This window comes from Maylandia zebra, linkage group LG2 (assembly GCF_041146795.1).
Source record: "Maylandia zebra isolate NMK-2024a linkage group LG2, Mzebra_GT3a, whole genome shotgun sequence".
Taxonomy (NCBI): domain Eukaryota; kingdom Metazoa; phylum Chordata; class Actinopteri; order Cichliformes; family Cichlidae; genus Maylandia; species Maylandia zebra.
This window is the reverse complement of record NC_135168.1, coordinates 48,140,490-48,158,329: the sequence shown is the minus strand read 5'-3', so window position 1 is coordinate 48,158,329 and position 17,840 is coordinate 48,140,490. Positions and strand designations below refer to the sequence as shown.

The window sequence follows — 17,840 nt, the reverse complement described above, 5'->3', positions numbered from 1 at the left end:
GATTATGTAATGAGAGCATTGTTAATGAAGGGGCCTCCTCACTAATTAACTAACAAGCTTAGGCTTGCAAGAGAGGAAGCAAGTTCATGACTCCTCAGTGGACCTATTTGACTGCCTGTTTAGAGATTCGAACAAAGATCTTTGAATGAGGATTTTGCAATAACCTAAACTTGTGACCTTCAAATGATGCTTCAACATGCACACACGAGCAAAACCAAAATCCATGAATTCACAGATTTTATTACAAATTCAAATCTTTGCTAACAATGGCCCTGGAGAAAGAGTCCTGCTGTATGGACTTTCACTGCCTGCGTATTATTACAGTCCCTTTGTAGGGTCCCAAGGAAAGAAGGAGTGATGTCGTTTCAGGCACTTAACACCCTCACTGGCTGCAGCTCGCACACGGATGTAGGCCGTTCTCATTGCACGAAGTACACTTCAGGGCTTTGAAGGAATCCGTGAAGCAGTTACGAAACACAGACATCTTGCTGCCATGGCACATCGGGCACGGGATGAAGGCGTAGCCCCCGCAGGTCTGGCACGTCTGGGGATGCTGTACCCTCTAAAACGGACAGACAGGTTCATTTAAATAATAAATACAAACAGGACTGACTACCACTAAAGAACTTACCCATTAATAAAATTACACCAGGCAGGCATAACATTAAACACACTGACATCTGACATAAATAACAATATTCATTTTAATACGATGCAACATTCTGCTAGGAGATTTTGGGCCTGCACACTTGCACTAAAACCCAAGTAGCCAGCTCAATAAGAAACAGCTTTAAGTGTTCGCATGCTTCAGATACCAATGTGATTGAGCATCTGCAGAAGAAGTTTTGACTCCTACCTAATGTTAGGTCTGGTGCATGTCCTTTTTGTCTAACTTGTACAAAACCTGAGCTTTTAGCAATGACTGATAGATCAACATGAAACCAAAAGGTCTCTGAAGTCACTAATAAGTGCTTGTCAGGAGTACCTCGATCCAGGTTAAGAGCAAAACGAGACTGTGCTTTTTAGGTTGTGACTCCTAAGCTGTCAAACTCTCTTCCATTGGATGTTTCTTCTTGAAAAGCAACATATGAATACAGTTTGCTTTTTTTACCCAGCAACATGCCCCCTTGGGCCCGCGTGAGAGCACTGTGGGCAGACCCACACAGCCCAGAAGAATTTCCTTTTGGCTGTCCAAAAGAGCAGAACTACTACGGGCCCCACAAGGACTGGACTACATGGGGCCCACATGGGTTTTCTGTGGGCAACCCATAGTGGATTTACATATAGAAAATTTATGCAGGAGCCCCAGAAAGTGTGGGTTTAGCCTGCCCCATAGTTCACCCACAGATGCCAACTCTGTGCCCACACAGGCATGTTTGCTGGGTATTTTCTCCTATGCAGGAGAGTTTTTGCCAATTTATTCCTGCTTTTAGTTTTATATTTAATGGGCTTGCGTGAGAGCTAACAACCTTCTTTTCTCAATGTGTGATAGAAGGAAAATAAGCATAATAATATTATTTTAAACACAGCTTCCTTTCCAAATTGCTCAGCTGCAGAGCTGCAGATATGAATCAAGCCATGTCAGTGGTCAGTTCTGGACAGATTTTTGCATGCATGACCTTTCGGAGCTGCATACTTTTGTTTAATACCATGCAGTGACTGTATCCATGGCTTAAATGTCACGATACTGCTTTGTATTCACTTGTTTGTGGTTTGTACTCTGAAAAAAGCCCAGTGAATGTGCTGCAGCTCAGTGTGAAGCAGTAATGGTTGGTACATGTTCAGTTTGTGCTACAAATCCATCTGCTCAGTGTTGATGTGTTTGAAAGAATCAATAACAGGACCTCCATTATTAATGGTTGCCTATTGATGTGCACGCATGTTTTACAATGCAGTTTACTTGTGTTTTATTTATGGCATTGCTAGTTGGGGAACTTTGTGCTGCTGTTTGCATCTGTATGTGTTCACCTCAGTGGCTTTCAACCAAAGAAATCCAGTCATTCATTATAAATGTGATTACCTTAAGATTTAATATTATACGCATTCAGGCAAATCTAAAATGCAGCATTTAAATAATGTAACATCTGTGTGGGCCAAATGAAGCAGTTCACTTCACAGTCAAATCTGTTATGCACATTGTGATTTCTGAGGCACACTGAGAGGAACTAACCTCAATTTTTGTCAGAAGATCTTGCAGCTCTCCTGATTCATTCATGCCAAGTATCTTCTCAGCACCCTGCCGATTAAAAAGAGTAATCCTCCGTCTTTAATTAAGTCATTGCAGATGTATCATACATTGATCTCAGGTAATATTATGCAGGAGCGGAGAGAACTGACCCCAAGGTAGTGTCCATCAATGAACACGACTGGTAACGAAGGAGGTTCTCCCACACGTTTGCAACGCGCCTCCAGTTCCTTCCCGTACTCACTGTCCAGCGCGATGTTCTTTTCCATGAACTTCACTCTGTGGTTCTGAAAGATCTTTCTAACCAGCTCGCAGCGCTCGAACGTCGTCCTAACCACACGGAAACTCGTAGTGTAGATGACTATCCGCCCAAACTCCAGGGATAAATCCATCTACGAGGAAGCACAAATAAAGTTAAAGGATTCATAGTTTTTATTCAAACCATGTGTGGATTAAGTCATCCATCCCACTCTGAACACTCTGTATCTGTACTGTATCTCATGTAGTGGTATTTCCTGTGTTGTGTAGATATATATACATGAGTATTTAGCATACTTGGCGCCATTTTCCAAGAATCTTTCACGAAATTAACAGCAGCTACACTTACCATTTTATTTGTTGCTATTAAATAAGGAAGAATAATATGAAGAGGAAACAAATGAGGCATTTTCAAGGAGTTTTAATCCCAAAATGAGGTTTTTTTTACTTAATAGTGGTACATGTTTCAGAAAGCTATATATTACAGTCTTTTTACAGCCTTGAAATAAATTTACACTTCGGAGACTTGAAACTTGTCCAATATAGCAATTTTATTTTATCAGCATTAACTTTTTTGGTCAAAGTTTATTTTAATTCTCCTCTGTTGAACTTGAAATTATAAATTATATAGTTACAAAGTCTTGTACTTGTACATGTACTTGTTGAACCCTTTCCTTTGGGCTCAGATCAGGCTGTTCTGCCTTGATTCACGTTTAAACCACACTCTACGAGAAAGATAATCTCACTTAAGAGGGATAAGCAACATAATCTAGTCTGGTCACGCTGTGTCTTCACCTCATACTACTTTACAGAGAATAGTTTGGTAGAGATGACCTTCTTTCTTTCACTTTTGCATCAATATACGGGCCAGGTGATACCTCAGAATAACAAACAGTCCAGTAATACTAGAAAGCAAAGTTCTGAGAATTCATTAATCTGATTAGTTTCTCTTGAAACAGATAATGAAATGCATCATCAATCTTTCATTGTTCTGTGACCTTGTCCTCTATTCTAAGCTTTCATCCTGGTCACACATGTTGCCCCTTCCTGTAACTAGACTTGACACCGACGGGAACTCGTGTAAAAACCGTCCGAGTAAAAATGCAACAAGTTAAATCAATTCGATTAACCCAGGCTCGTTCACATGTACTTACACTGTTGGAATTAGGAAGATTTTCAAACAGCGTCTGACCTGCGCTGACTTTGTGCTTGACACCTCTCACAGTCCCATTTTTGCTGAGTATGTTGACCCTTTTGGTGGTGAACATCCAGTCCTTGGTGGCCCCTGCATACACGAGCAAGTCGTCGGGCTCATTCTCACTGTCCAGCTCGGAGCCCAGGTATCCAAACACGTGTCCATGTGCATCTCCACTTGTAGAGGGGGTGCTGGCTCGTTCAGCATCAGAGCTGCTGGTGCAGTCTGAATCCAGGGAGTCTGAAGGCCCCTCATCTTTGAACATCTCCTTTAGCACCCGGCCACTGTTCCCCGAAGCCACGCGGAACCTCACCCGCTTCTGTGGCTTCTCCTGTCCCGCCGTCACCATTGTCCCCTCCATCGTAAACCCTCTGCCACATCACATGGTCCACAACACTGTAGTCCAGCTCTTTCGTACTCATGCGGAGGTGAATGTAGGCCTCAGACACACTGTTTTGTTTCCCGTGGATTACTACCACGTTTAATCCTCGCAGCTTGAACAGATCTAAAAACAACTGAGCGCCTGTAAGCTGCCTAACAGTCACACAACCTGTAAATAATACATGCATTTCTACCATGGCAACCTACCAGGCTAGTCTCAAGTAAAATGATCGTAGTCTCTGAATTATTCATTGCAATTTACACAGTTTTCAACAGCACATTGACAGAAAACCTCATATGCTTTAATCAAACAAACATTTCCCCCTCTTGAGATGAAATGACAGCTGACACTGTCTGCATCAGATAAGCCAATATTTCAACATTTATTACAGTTATCTCGTTACTTTCTTCCCACAAGCTTGTGTTACGTCCCTCTGCAGCTTCTAATCGTCTCAGTGTTTTCAGCTGGTGCTAATTGGCCACACCTAGTCAGGTGTGGATAAAAGCATACCTGAGGCAAGCTTTCCGGCAGTGCACTAGTCTTTGCCTTGGTGGCACCAGCCATTTTAGCCAACCTGGTTTTCCATTTTAGGATGAAACCGCTTCTCACCCACACTCTGTTATTCATCTCCTTTTTTTTATGTTGCGGCTTTTGAGCCAGGTCGTAACAGCTTGTAATGAGGGTTGTGTTCTGGTTTTATACACATGCAAAACATGTAAAACAACTACAAGTACCCAGCAAAAAAGCCCAAACACACATTTGATTGAGTCTTTCACACCTTTTGTCCAGAGAGTGACATCTTAACAGCTGGATAAATTGATTCGGGGTTCCCAGAGGATTAATCTCTCTGACTTTTGTGATGTCCCAGCAGTTATTCTTATGCCAATATTATGTAAATTTTTTTAAAAAAAATAAAATGTTTTTTTAATGGGAAAAAGAGAAAAGAAGATAAAAATTCTTTCAGACTAACCTTTCGCGTGCTTAAACAAACACTAAGTCATTAAACTAACACAACAGTACATTCCTTAAAAACTTTAGCAAACATTCCTAATCAGCAGATGCTGCAAGCATGTTGACATTATTAGCGGATCCGAAGCCTCGCAGTTGTTCTGGTTTCTCTGAACTCCTTTAACACTGAACTGTGTTAACAGTAAATCCACAATGCACTTTATTCAAGCATACCTTTTTACTTTTACTTTATATGTTTGTGTATAGTTTAAACTTAATGTTTTACAGTGGAAATGCCGAATAGACTCAGAACAAGTTGCCAAAGTTGCATATAGCAGACTAAATCAAACAGTATTCTAAAAGTAACAACTGTAAATGTATATGTGAAGATAAACCAGTGAAGTGGTGAAGGATTCAAATGCACACAGTAGTTCTGCAAGTATTCACAATTTTACAGGCCAGGTTCTACTCTTATTCTGAAAAATGCGTCACTCCAGTTTCAGTAACATACTGGAGCTTTTCTGCCATCCTAAAGTGAGGTGAAGTGACACCGAGGTGGATATTCCTCGTGCACTGAGCGCCTGCAGAGAGAAGAGGAAGACCGATAAAGTGTCACGGTGACTCAATACAGCAACATGTCCTCTGAGATGTCTCGGCCAGTTTTTCTGTGTCACAGGTGATGAAGCGGGTCCCTGGAGATGTGACGCATCAGCTTGCAGCGGTGACAGCACCACTCTGTTTGAGTGCTCCAGTTTGGCCCCTCAGGTGAGAGCTACAACCACACACACAAATACACTCTATGCCACCTCATTTCAATCACTGGAGAAAATCCATCTGTGAAAGTCCAATGTGTCAAACTAATATTTAGTGGCATCCCGAGGCTGGGGCTGCTTTATGGGTCTGGCTCTGGTTCCAGCTTTTATTGACTCTCCCTTAAACTGTCTTTTATTAAAAGCACATCACTGCAGCTATTACAGTGTGGCCTGTGTAGGTGTATTGTAAATTATTGCTGCTAACAGATAAAGATTTTCTGATCATTACCTTTCCTGGACTTTCACCCGTAAGTGTCTTGAAAACCTGCATTTCTCATGGTGGCTTTCGATCACGTTTTCTTTCCAAGTTAGGCCGGTTTGATATTTCACTCGAGGCATCTGTGTGAACCGTTTTAGTCAGTTTTAGTTTTTCTCACTGCTAATGAGTACAGGTGGTAAAAGCAGCCCTTGCAACAGCTTGGATTTAGCGTCATTTGACTCCAGACTCGTGAAGATGTCAGTTAAAGGAACCCTGCGATGTTTTCTTGGAGACAAAGGTTTTGTCCACATGTAGGATTACTTACCAGACTGCTCTCTGTGTATCATAGTGGTCCAAACATGTATTATTAAATCTGTTTTTATTTAGTCACAGACATCTTTTTAACTGAGGTAACATTTTTTTTTCATTTTAGGATCTTATTGTCCCACGTAAACAGTGTTAAACAATTATTAGGAAAATATTCACAGTGCATTTAACTACAGCCCAAAACATACACAGCACTGATTAAGCAGAGGACAAACTTTACAAACTTTACAGAATATTTTACAGTTCCAGGTTCAGCAATAAAAACTGGATTTGAACTTCATTTTGGGGACATAATCCAAACGTTGAATGCTTTGGGAAAAGTAGGTCATGGTTCAGATGAGAGTTTTTGTCTAAATTCATAATTTTCAACAAAATCTGAGTTTTATGGTTACGATCATTAAATAGGTCAAATTTATTGTCCTCTGTCTCTCTTCCACAGCATGTCTTTTATCCTGTCTTCCTTCTCTCACCCGAAATGGCCGCACCTCCCTGAGCCTGGTTCTGTCGGAGGTTTCTTCCTGTTAACGGGGAGTTTTTTCCTTCCTATTGTCAACAAAGCGCTTGCTGGGTTTTTCTCTGTATGTGTGATTGTAGGGTCGACCTTACAATACAAAGCGCCTTGAGGCGACTGCTGTTGTGATTTGGTGCTGTGTAAATAATATTGAATTGAATTTACTTAAACACTATTCTTTTAATTGTAATAAAAGGCCCATTTACATATAGTTTTCATTTGAATTGGTTTGTTTGCGCCTTTAAGCACCACTATGTCTACACACCAGCTTTTCACCTGAAACAAAAGAGTCCTCTGTGGGTTCCTGCCAACAAAAGAGGCACTACAATATTAGATGATTCAAGATTAATTAAACACATTACCATGTTTTTTGCCTCCTTAAAGGCAGGGAGGGGGCATGCCTATCTGAAATTCAGTTAAATATGCCCACGCCATGTTGTGTCAAGCAGCCATTTTATCACGCTTTGCCACATTTAGACAGGAGAGCACTGTGATAGTGATAGGCTATTCAACTTGAAGAGCTTATCTCTCAGCCTGGCTCATCAGCAGCACTAATATAACCTCAGCAGCCACCTCTACTGCCATTAAAAAAGTCATTTGAAAGGATTAATACTGTAACGCTCTCTAATTTCACTGCTGATTGTCGGCTCGCCTGCTACTAAGTGGGAAAAGTCAAACGGCGCGGGGTGAAAAATGGCTTCCATGCGTCCTGAATAAACATGAATATTCAGCATGATTTCCTTTCATGTTTACCTCAGTCTATGGCTGGTCTGCAGTACTGAGCTCTCATGCCAGAGAGAAAAACTATGTTGGAGATTGTCTGTAAGTTACTCCTACAGTTCGTTAAACGTATCGTTTGACAGGATGTACGCCAGATATCATCAGTTATAGTGAGCAGGTCAAATGACTATGCAGTGACTCACCACTTGTGAGTGGTTGGCCAATGAACCGTTTCCCCCTTCCCCGACTAGAGATCAACATCCACAAGGGGGCAGAGTGCAATTTAATTACAGCTAAATGTCACTCTGCCCAATCACGCCCTCAAGAGCTGTAGGCAAGGAATGAAAGATAGAGCTGCAGGTTGCAGCTGCATCCATCCTCCTGGTTTGATTAGTCTTCACACAGGGACCGGTAATTCGTGATAGAAAGTGATGAAAAAACTGATCCAGACCAGCTGTGTAGGTGTTGGACTGATGTAACCTGGGAAGGCAGACGTTTAACTTTAACTTTAACTTTTAACAAACAAAAAAGAGAGAAATCAGTGGATCCCAACTTTCTTTTTATTGCTTCAGAGCACAAAATTTTAATTAAAGTGTACCTGAAAGACAGTTCATTCAACGAGTTTTCTTTGTGTAAGGATGTAACTCTTATAAAGATTTAAATTTCCTCCTAATTTGGGTTACTTACACAAATATAGTGAAGATACCAGTGAGGAAAATATCCTCTTTTTTATCCTCCACTGTAAGCACCGATACCTTTTTAATACCTTCTGGGATAGGATCCAGTGAAGTTGTTGCAGGGTTTAAGCGGCCTTAGTATTTTCTCTCTAGGCAGCAGCAAAGTGGCTCAAAGTATTTTCCTGCAGAAGCAAAGAGCCCCCAGATAGGGGCTTACACACATCATCATTTATAAGCTGGTTATTCAGGATGATTTTTGTGAGCTATCTCTGGAGGACACTACAAATTCATTTTAGTTTGATGCAGGGAAAGTGACAGCGAGGCTTTTAGAGACAGGTTACTGGGGCTTATCAGGTGCTTCTGATTTAAGTTAAAGCGAGGACTTGTATAGTTGTCATGTTATATTCAGCAGCAGCCAGAGACAGCCCTGTTTCTGCATGTTTTTTTTAATGCATTTGCTCAACATTTCTCTGAACAGTTTGTAGTGTTGTAGCAGAATTTTGTCAGTTAGCCAAACTCCAGATAGCTGGCTGTGCATCATCTTTACGTGGCCATGTTTATCTTGCAAAGTCTTCACTTCAGAGTCACCAAAAAGCATGCTGGAAGCTGATGTCTATCAAAATAGGTTCACCAAACTGTTATTCTAAGGGGCATCGATGACTTTTACTATATCTCATCGCATATTTTCCAATATTTGTAGAGGTATTTCAATCTGGATCAAAGTGGTCTGCTGGTAGAGCAACACTGCAAGTCTTTAAGCCATGCAACTACCTCAGCCAGAAAAAGGCTTTTAAAGTAAACTGAAAATTTCCACTGATCAGAGTGTATGACCTTCAGCAAAAAGAAAAATTATGAAAACTTAAAAGCTAAAACCTGAGATTAAGTCCCTGTTAAATTTTTAAGTTTGCTCAATTTAAAAAAAAAAAAAATGAACAAGCTCTAATTTTGTTAAGAGACAAAATATCAACCAAGGATCCAGAAAAAACACATCGCAGTAATAAATTGATTTATATGTCACTGAGTGAAATAAGGATTTAAACCCCTACAAACCAGCCAGAATTCTAGTTGTGTGCCCATGTGGTGCACAGATGATAGTCAATCAACCAATCTATTACAGATAAACCTTTTAACCACCATAGGCAAGACCATAGAGCTGTCAGAGGACGTCAAGGACAAGTTTATAGACCTTCCACAAGAATGCAAGTACAGGACTTTGCCAGTGAACATGTTAATGATTCAGAGAAGGCTTGGGAGAAAGTGATGTGGCCAGATGAAACCAAAATCGAGCTCTTTGACATTAACTCAGCCTGGTGTGTTAGAAGGTAAAGAAGTGCTGAGTATGATCCAAAGAACGTGATCCATGCATGGAGGTGGAAAAGTTAGGCTTTGGGGACGACTTCACCGCATTGACGTGCCAATAGATGGGTCCATATAGTGTAAAATCTCAGACAAGAACCTCCTTCCTTCAGCCAGAACACTGAAGATGGTTTTCCAGCATGATGATGACACAAAACACATACTCAAGACAACAAAGGAGGGGCTAAAGAAGAAGCCCATTAAGATCATGGAGTGGCCTTTTCAGTCTCCAGACTGGTGGCTGAAGAAAGTGACAGCCAAGAAATGTGAAGGACTTAGAGAGTTTCTTTAAAGACTAATGGGCCAGAATCTCTCCTGATATGTGTGCAAATCTGGTGACCAACTACACCATTTGCCAACAAGGGTTTCTCCAACAAGTACTACTTCATTTTTTGTTTGGGAATCAAATGCTTATTTCACTCAATGACAGCAACTCAATTTATGACCTTTTGTTTGTAACATGCTTTTTCATGATTTTTAGTTGATATTCTGTCTCTCAAAATGAAACTACAATAAAAACGAGAAACTGCTCATTTCTTTGTAGTTGAGCAAACTGACCAATTCAGCCGCTGATCAGATAATCGTTCCCCCACTGTATTAGAGCATGTTGGTGACAGTTTCCATAGAGCACTTAGGCTACAGTGGATCTACCTTTACTTCACTGTAGGCTGGTTTACCATGGCGCCCATATGCAATCGTGCTAGTTGCAATAATACATTTAAATTAGTGGGTAACTTATAGCTGATTTAAAATATTAATTCTATGATTTTCTGAAGTCCCACTGATTCTTTACTTTAATTTTGATCACAGACACTCTCATTGTAGGTATATTTACACTTCTATATTTGATCAAAAGAGTAAAGAAGTCTTTTTAGGTCACTCTGATAAAGATATAAATAAACGGATAAAAACACTCTTTCCGTTTGAAACTGACACAGATTTCGACGGTGGTACAAATTTGGACGGCTGCTTGAATGATTCATTGTTTGGACTGGATGTGCTATAAGACAGAAAACCAGAGCAACTCGCACATAATCGAAGAGGCAGGCTTCTTGTCACTGTTGCTTAGCAACCATGGGAGCTACAGAGCCAAATCCCTATGGTGGCGAGCTGATGTTGAATTAGGAGTGGGGGGAGAGAAAGGAAATCTTTGGGAGAGATGTGTCTCTCTAGTAAGAGGAGGAGGAGGTGAAGATGTTCAGGTATTTTGGATGCAGTTCATCTTGACCTCATGCAAAACATTGTGTGTTTTGTTTTTCCTCTTTTCCTGCTGAGAAGAGGACTTACAGTGCCACTGAAGGTGACCCCCCCCCCCCCCAAGAACACAGTCTGCAGACTTTGTGTGGAAGATGTGCAGCCGAACATGTAGAAGTATAATCTCATTTCCCTCTAATCCCCACCACAGTGAAGTGATTTTAATTTATACAGGAATATGGATAAAAATAGGAGGAGAGCCTCCTAAATCATTCCCATCAAAGAGTTTTAGATCAGATGAAAATATGCACTGAATCTCTCAGCCTGAACAAAAAGAACTGTGGAAATACTGTTGGTGAGAAATAGACATCAGACAGCTGTAGTGTATCTGCAGTTCTCTCAAGCAACTGCAGTGGTGCTGGTGCTGTACAAATGCTGTCTCCAGTGTGATTTGCATTCCAACTGCAGAGGGAAAGAGGACCCACTTTGATTTGCTGTATGCACAGCAGACAGGCAGCACAGCCTCGTTCTTTTGCATGTATATTGTCCTTTAAGTCCTATTTCAGGTTCCCGATCGTCCAAGTTAGAGCAGATTCATGACAGGCGAGTGACACTGATGAGAGCTAGAGTAAGTCACCCTGGATTAGATCTTCTGCTGAGCTCATCTCTAGACAATAATCACATAATAACACGGTGACTTATACTACAGTCTGTTTACAACTGTTTGATCCTGTTATTTTTGACAGTGTTTTCACCAATCTGTCACTTCAAAACTCTTTCATTTGTTGCTTTTTTGCATGAGTTTATTTTTACATCTTCCCAGAACTGCTTATTGTGGAGATGACTGATAATTTATTTCATTAGTTTGGGTACTTGTAAAGAAAAATGCACTGTTCTATTGATCAGAGACATTAGTTTTGACACAACACCCGTGTGCCAGAGTGGCCAATCCATACAGACATTTTTGTCAGTTTCTTTTTCTCTGCAAAAGATTATGCTGAAGGTAAAGCCTCAGGACTTGTTAAAGTCTCTGTATAGATGAACCATGTGTATTTTTGTTGTGCGTACATATTGAATGCTGGTGAATAATGGTAACTGTTGCAGCATCAGAGTGACTTGCAGATTGATTGCAGTTCTCTATCAGTGCATTTTTTTCCTGCGTTTAACGGAAAGTACAGTGCAGTAATTCAAACACGTCCTTTACTTCATACATGTGTGGTACAATATATTAACATCTTATCTCTGTCACTATAAGACAGTTTTTATTGCTTTAGCGACTCAAAGGTTAACACTTCCTGGATATCAGTGTTTCATCACTATTTGAATAGGATTAGGGTCATTTTTGCAAGAGCAAAATCCACAAAATCATCACACACATTGAATAAAATGGCCATAAATGGAATTAATGACACTGTAAAGCTTATGTGTCACTTGAGTGCCTCTAATTGAGAAAAACAAAGCAAGAGTAAAAGGAGAAAACCAACTTTTATGAGCACATGATTTTTGTTAAATATTAACCACTGATAAAATCTAACAATGTGTAATCTTGTAAAATGATACTTAACGGCATGGGGGTAAGCTTTAACCCCAGCTATTAATGTTGGCAGTGCTTTTGTAACCAACTCTCTTTCTCAAAATGTCAGTATTCAGTGTTCATCTTTATTTGCCACGATTTATACTTATTAAATAATAACCACTGTGCTATGAATTACGCTTATCTGAGAAGTGACACATTAACAACAGCAATGAAAACCAAGAAGTAATTAGGAAAAAATATGTGCTTTTTGTAATATACTCACCTATGTTTGAATAGGTGAGTTGTACCGACAGATGTACAGATATAGTGGCGTGTATTGCAATAAATAAATAGATAATAGAGATGAACGGGGACTTTCCATGAATGGAAATGAATTTTGTTTTATAAAACAAAATCTCCTACTGTAGTTTTATGCATACCGGTCCATTAAATAGTGATTTCTATTTGCTGATGGTGCACAAAGCACGTTTGATACACGAAAACATGATTCTGTTCTAATAAGCCAACTCCCAACATGTGTATGTCTACCGCGAAGGGGGGATGTGCTTACGCCAACCAGCAGTTTCAAGGCCATTTTAAAACAATAATCTAGCATTTTAATGATTATGGGCGACGGGGATTGAAGTACAGCACTTTAGCCTCTCGATATTATCAGATAAATATTATTTCTATCACTTCTTTTAATTCTAGCCAAGGCGTAATTACGGTTATGTTAATGTGTTAACCCCTCCCGCTATTTCTGCAAATGGTACAGTCCATAATGTGAAGCGGCAACGTCCCCCTCACTTCAGTTCATGGTTAGTCCGTGTCCACTCTTACTATACCAGGGGGGCGTCTGACGGCTTCAGTCCGCCGTGCGAACCGAGATGCTGGGCGATGCATGAAGCGGTGGGCTCCTGAGCATGGTTCTGTTACCAACCGGGAAATGAAAGTTGGCAATTCCTTATGTAAATCTCTCATCAGCAGTGAACACGCATCAGCTCAATCCGCATGAGAGAGATTTTGATTTTTTAGCCGTAATTTTGAAATTCTTTGACGGTTGAGGAGCAGCAGCCAGAACACACGGGGCAGAACCAACACCGCGGCCACTTGACAGGTGCCGTTGCCCGGCTCTGCGTGGAGAGATGCCGCCCGTCCAGAGAACGATGTCTGATCTTCGTACTCGGGCGGAGGGTACGTAGGAATGTTTTTATCTGTTTTATATTTTCGAGACCAGGCGAAGAAAAAATATCTTGTACATTATTACCTTCTTCCTTGCTAGAAGGCCGGCCGACAGCTCTGTGGAAGTGCAGTAACTCGCTAGCTAAAGCCGTGATTAACGGTCCCCCCGAATAGGCGTAAATAAGACCCGAGGGAAGAGAGGGTCGGGCGGTTTGGAAGTTTTCTATGAGACGTTCAAGGGAAAGAACTCTTTCAAGTTAAATGTTAAAAATAATAAGTTAGCCTAAAGTGAAAGTGATAGAGGAGAAGGGGTTTCGAGACAAAGGCGTTGTCACAGTGAAGCCGCTGAAGATTGCACCTGACCCCGGGACAAGCCATATCCTACCTCTTAGGAATCACCCCATCATCTCAGAAAACAGATTAAGTTGTAGCTTACTCAAAGTATCCACAAGTGTCCAGCAAATGGCATCTACAACTGTGTGGGTCTAATAATGCAGCCATTGTGGTTCAGCTGGGGCCCCCCACTCCTTCCCTGCACCAAGAACTTTCCACTGCATCTCTATTGTGTTTGGCAGGGAATGAAGATGCAGACACATAGGCATTACCTAAGTGATTTGATTGCTCGTAAAAGGATGTGTTTACTTTAGGACACTTAGTGGCATTTTAGGCTTAAAGTTGTGTTTGTCTTTCCAGCAGAGTCCAAACACAGAAGTCTACCTACCTGCTGCAGGTGTGCAGACTTGTGCACCTGCAGCCAGTCTTTAAATCCCTGCAGTCACTCATGTGAGGCTGACATTGACCTCTGACTACTCAGGGCTTTGACTGGATTTATCTGCAGACATCAATAACAAAAACCCATTTTTTATGATGCCTGCTGAAGTTTCTGTTTCTCTTCACAGTAAATGTAGCAGCGCTGTTGCCACTTGATTTTGAAAGGCTTGGGCTTGATTTATAGCTGCAGAGGTCTGGGTAATATCTCAGTCTGAGTTATTGCTGTTGAGTATATAATTTTGGCCCCTAAGGCAGGCGGGCTGGTCTTGTAAAGTGAATTAAAATGAACCTTTTCTAATTTGTTTTTGTGTGCATCTAGATGAAGTCGTTGCGTAATGTCTAGGCCACCTTATTATACATATTATCTGCTTTGTAATTTACCAGCAGTGTTTTGGTGTAAGTTTAATGTGTTTTTCACTCCTTTTTTTCAAAAAGTGACCTTGTTTAACAGCACATTAAACATGCATATGGGGGGCCAGAACTAGACCATCAAAGGATCTACCTGGCTTTGCATAGTGTGGAAGTCTTTAATACTACAGTTTCTTGATGAAGCGCATTGTTAATCCTTTTGAGTAACATGTAGAGTTCGTGAAGGTTTTGTACCTTTCTGCTGTGAAGGTACATGTGCTGATATTAGACTCAATGAATGTGGAAAACCGAAATACAGTTTTAAACTTCATTTATATTTCTTAAGATATCTCAGGCTGTTTTCTGAATGGATTACTCATTGAATTAGAAAAAATATTTAACACGGAATTATGCCTTTTGTTCTATGAGACGTTTTTAAAGGGTTCACCGTTTCTTTAAAATCCCATTTGTGGCCTGGGTGAAGGCTTTAAAAATTAATTTGTTTACACCAAAGAAAGGGAAAAATTTGGAGTGACGCTTTCTTGTGCGGTGGTTTTACCTTTCTGGCCCACATGAGATCAGTTTGGACTGCATGTTGCCCATGAACTAAAGTGAGTTTGACAGTCTGACTCTAAATAGACTGAGCTGTAAAGATACAAGCAATGTGACTTAAAAATTTAGATGCTACAGATGAGTTAAATAAAACGTTGATCGACTTGTGAATTTCTTGAAATGTTATCATCAGTTCATGATGGTTAAGCTTGGCTTTCAAAGTTTCGTGTACCTATAAAACCGTGCTAATAAAGCAGCAAATTATATTATACGATATTGCAGCAGAATACACTGGGGGTAATATTGGGAAAGAAAGCATCTTTTCCTAATGGTTTTCTGAAGATTTAATTATTGAGTGTCTCTCCACTATCCAGATACAAAGCTGCACTGGAAGTAATCGGTCCACACACTGTATGCCAGTCCATACTCCCAACAGATGGTCTTGAATCGTAGAGGTTATTTGCTTGTTCAGAGATTTGTCATGACTGTGTTTGGGTTCAAGAGTCTCCTTCGTTGGATGAGGCTCTCGTCTGTTTTGCTTGATTTTTATCTTTTATTTTCTATTTTATTTTACTTTTTAGCCCCTTGAACAATGTTTGGTTGTCAGTTTCAACCTCTACACCTTCTTATAAGCATTGTTCAAGTGTAGCATGTCTTCAGGCTACATTTATAAAAACTCACTCCGTACACTCCAGCCTCAGACACCTAATATTGGAACACTTCAGGAAAGAATCGCTTTCAGCTTGCATTAAGCTTATGATCAGCCCTGTGCAGCAACATACGAATGACTAACCTCTTGCTACTGATAGGTTCATCTCAGATGTTCTCTTGGCTGAAGCTTTGTTCGTTTTCCACAGCTTCCTTCCTTCCTTCCTTCTTTCCTTCCTTCCTTCCTTCCAACATCATTAGATTTGTCTCTGGGGAATTGCATGCACTTCTATTGAGAACAATTTCACCCTCATATTACACATTGCTTGTACTAAAGTGTATTACTCAGTAGTTAGACATAAGGTAGCGCATTACTGTATGCCAGCCAGCCCTTTGGACGTCTTTGTTTACATCCAAAGGTACAGCGGTGTTGTAAATTCCAGTTTGTTAGAAATACTTAAGTGAGAACATTGCATATCATTTTTAGTTTTTAACTGTCAATCCAACACAGTGTCAACTTGAAACTTTTCTAAACCGCAAAAATCCTCTTTTTCATGGATGCCTGGACATACACCTTATTGTAACACTTATGAGAACACACACACTAATCATTTTAATGGAGATGGAAGGCTTTGGATACAGGGCCTCAGTGTTTGTTTGCTGAACTGAAGGAACGTTTAGGCCTGGCTAATGATGTCAGCCTTAACAAGCAGATTTGGGGCAGACAGTTACAATTAAGTAAATATAAATTCACGACTGCTTACAAAGCAAAAGACGACCGCCGATAACAAAAATCGAACTAAAAACGATGTGACTTTGAGTCAGCGTCCTTCACAAAATGTTGCACTGAAACTAACTGAAACTGAACATTTTCAAAAAAGAGTGGGTTTGCAGATATGAGCAACTCCACCCTGGAAACTAACTGAAAAGCAAATTAAAAACTCTAAAGAAAATACAAATAAAAAGTAAAACTGTAATAGCTCTCAGACTGGAATTTGAATATCCTCTTGCTGAAAGGTGATTTGCTTGGCGGTAGTTTTGTCTGTTGGTCCTAAAATGCCACTTGAGGGCTGGTAACTGTAACGCAATTTGTCATCCTGCGCAGCACAACAGAAATGATGGATTTTCGCTGACGAGCTTGTGCATTATAGTGGTAGAAATCTAAATAATTAAATACGACGAGACTGTATAAAAGTGTTGACCAATGCGGAGCCTGCTGCAGTCAGAGGAACAAACAGATGAATTATGCAGCAGCTATTGCTGTCACCATTACACCACCTTTTTAGGTTACAAAGAGCAAACAATTAAGCTTTTCAAATCAAATCAAATCAAATCACTTTTATTGTCACATCACATGTGCAGGTACATTGGTACAGTACATGTGAGTGAAATTCTTGTGTGCGAGCTTTCACTTCACTTGGCTTTGTGTACACTCTTATCCGCCTGCTTCGGGGGAAATTTCTTTCAAGCATCCATCTCAGTGTTGGATTGGATCACCTTCCGTGCTTCCAGGTTGATGGCCTGTGCTGCTGCTGCTCTTGGATCAAGTATTTTCCAGCCTCATGGCTCCATATCCACTTCCACTGTTTTGCTCAGTCATGCGTCTGCTCAGCAGCGTTTCTTTCAGTTGTTTTTATGAGAGCCTGAGCACACTCCCCACCCTTCAGTTTTATATTTTAATCACCACTGTGCATCAGGCAGGCTTCCATCTAGAAAGGGCAGCCCTCTGCCAGGCTTACCACCTAATCCATCAGCAGCCTGTCCGTCAGCCCCCTCTGTGCTGCACACTCGCCAGTCTTGGCCACCACGTGCAGCCCCACTCCTTGTCACTCTTCTCCGCTGTGCTGTGGAAACATCCGAGATCCCTGCCAGCCTGTTCCTCGTGTGTTGCCAAAACAACCTTATCTAAGACAGTTGGGATGCAGGTGACATTAGTGCTTATCAGCACGTTTAATGTATGATTCTACAGAGACAGACAGCCACTGGCAAGGCAGCCAGGGAATACTTAATTATATATAGAAAAGCCAGCACTTTCTATAAGCCCAGATAAGTGACATTA

The 17,840-nt window shown here is 40.8% G+C and overlaps 2 protein-coding genes across 7 annotated transcripts in view; one reads left to right on the top strand and one right to left on the bottom strand.

Annotated features, from left to right (window-relative positions):
- Positions 1-220: 220 nt before the first annotated feature.
- grxcr1a (glutaredoxin and cysteine rich domain containing 1 a) lies at positions 221-4,117 on the bottom strand. The gene is made up of 4 exons (XM_004545814.3): positions 3,598-4,117; positions 2,338-2,577; positions 2,171-2,236; positions 221-562 (listed from the first exon to the last, which is right to left on the bottom strand). Exons 1-4 carry the CDS (start codon positions 3,997-3,999, stop codon positions 383-385), a joined length of 888 nt encoding a protein of 295 aa, XP_004545871.2. The 5' UTR covers positions 4,000-4,117; the 3' UTR covers positions 221-382.
- Positions 4,118-13,091: 8,974 nt separating this feature from the next.
- atp8a1 (ATPase phospholipid transporting 8A1) overlaps positions 13,092-17,840 on the top strand; it is a 108,995-nt gene continuing 104,246 nt past the window's right edge. For all 6 annotated transcript variants that reach the window (XR_013093789.1, XM_076875819.1, XM_014412626.3 and 3 more), the window contains exon 1: positions 13,092-13,474. Coding sequence is in view for 5 of the 6 variants with exons in the window: in XM_076875819.1 (XP_076731934.1) it covers positions 13,426-13,474 (49 nt within the window). In the remaining variant the exon portion in view is untranslated. The remainder of the gene's footprint in view (positions 13,475-17,840) is intronic.

Excerpts from the sequence above, each read along its gene's own strand:
- grxcr1a (XM_004545814.3), bottom strand. The coding sequence starts at position 3,999 with ATGGAGGGGACAATGGTGACGGCGGGACAGGAGAAGCCACAGAAGCGG. Across the intron at positions 2,578-3,597 it reads ATCTTCCTAATTCCAACAGT|ATGGATTTATCCCTGGAGTT; the intron begins GTAAGTACATGT and ends GCTTCCTCGTAG. Across the intron at positions 563-2,170 it reads ATCTTCTGACAAAAATTGAG|AGGGTACAGCATCCCCAGAC; the intron begins GTTAGTTCCTCT and ends TGTCCGTTTTAG.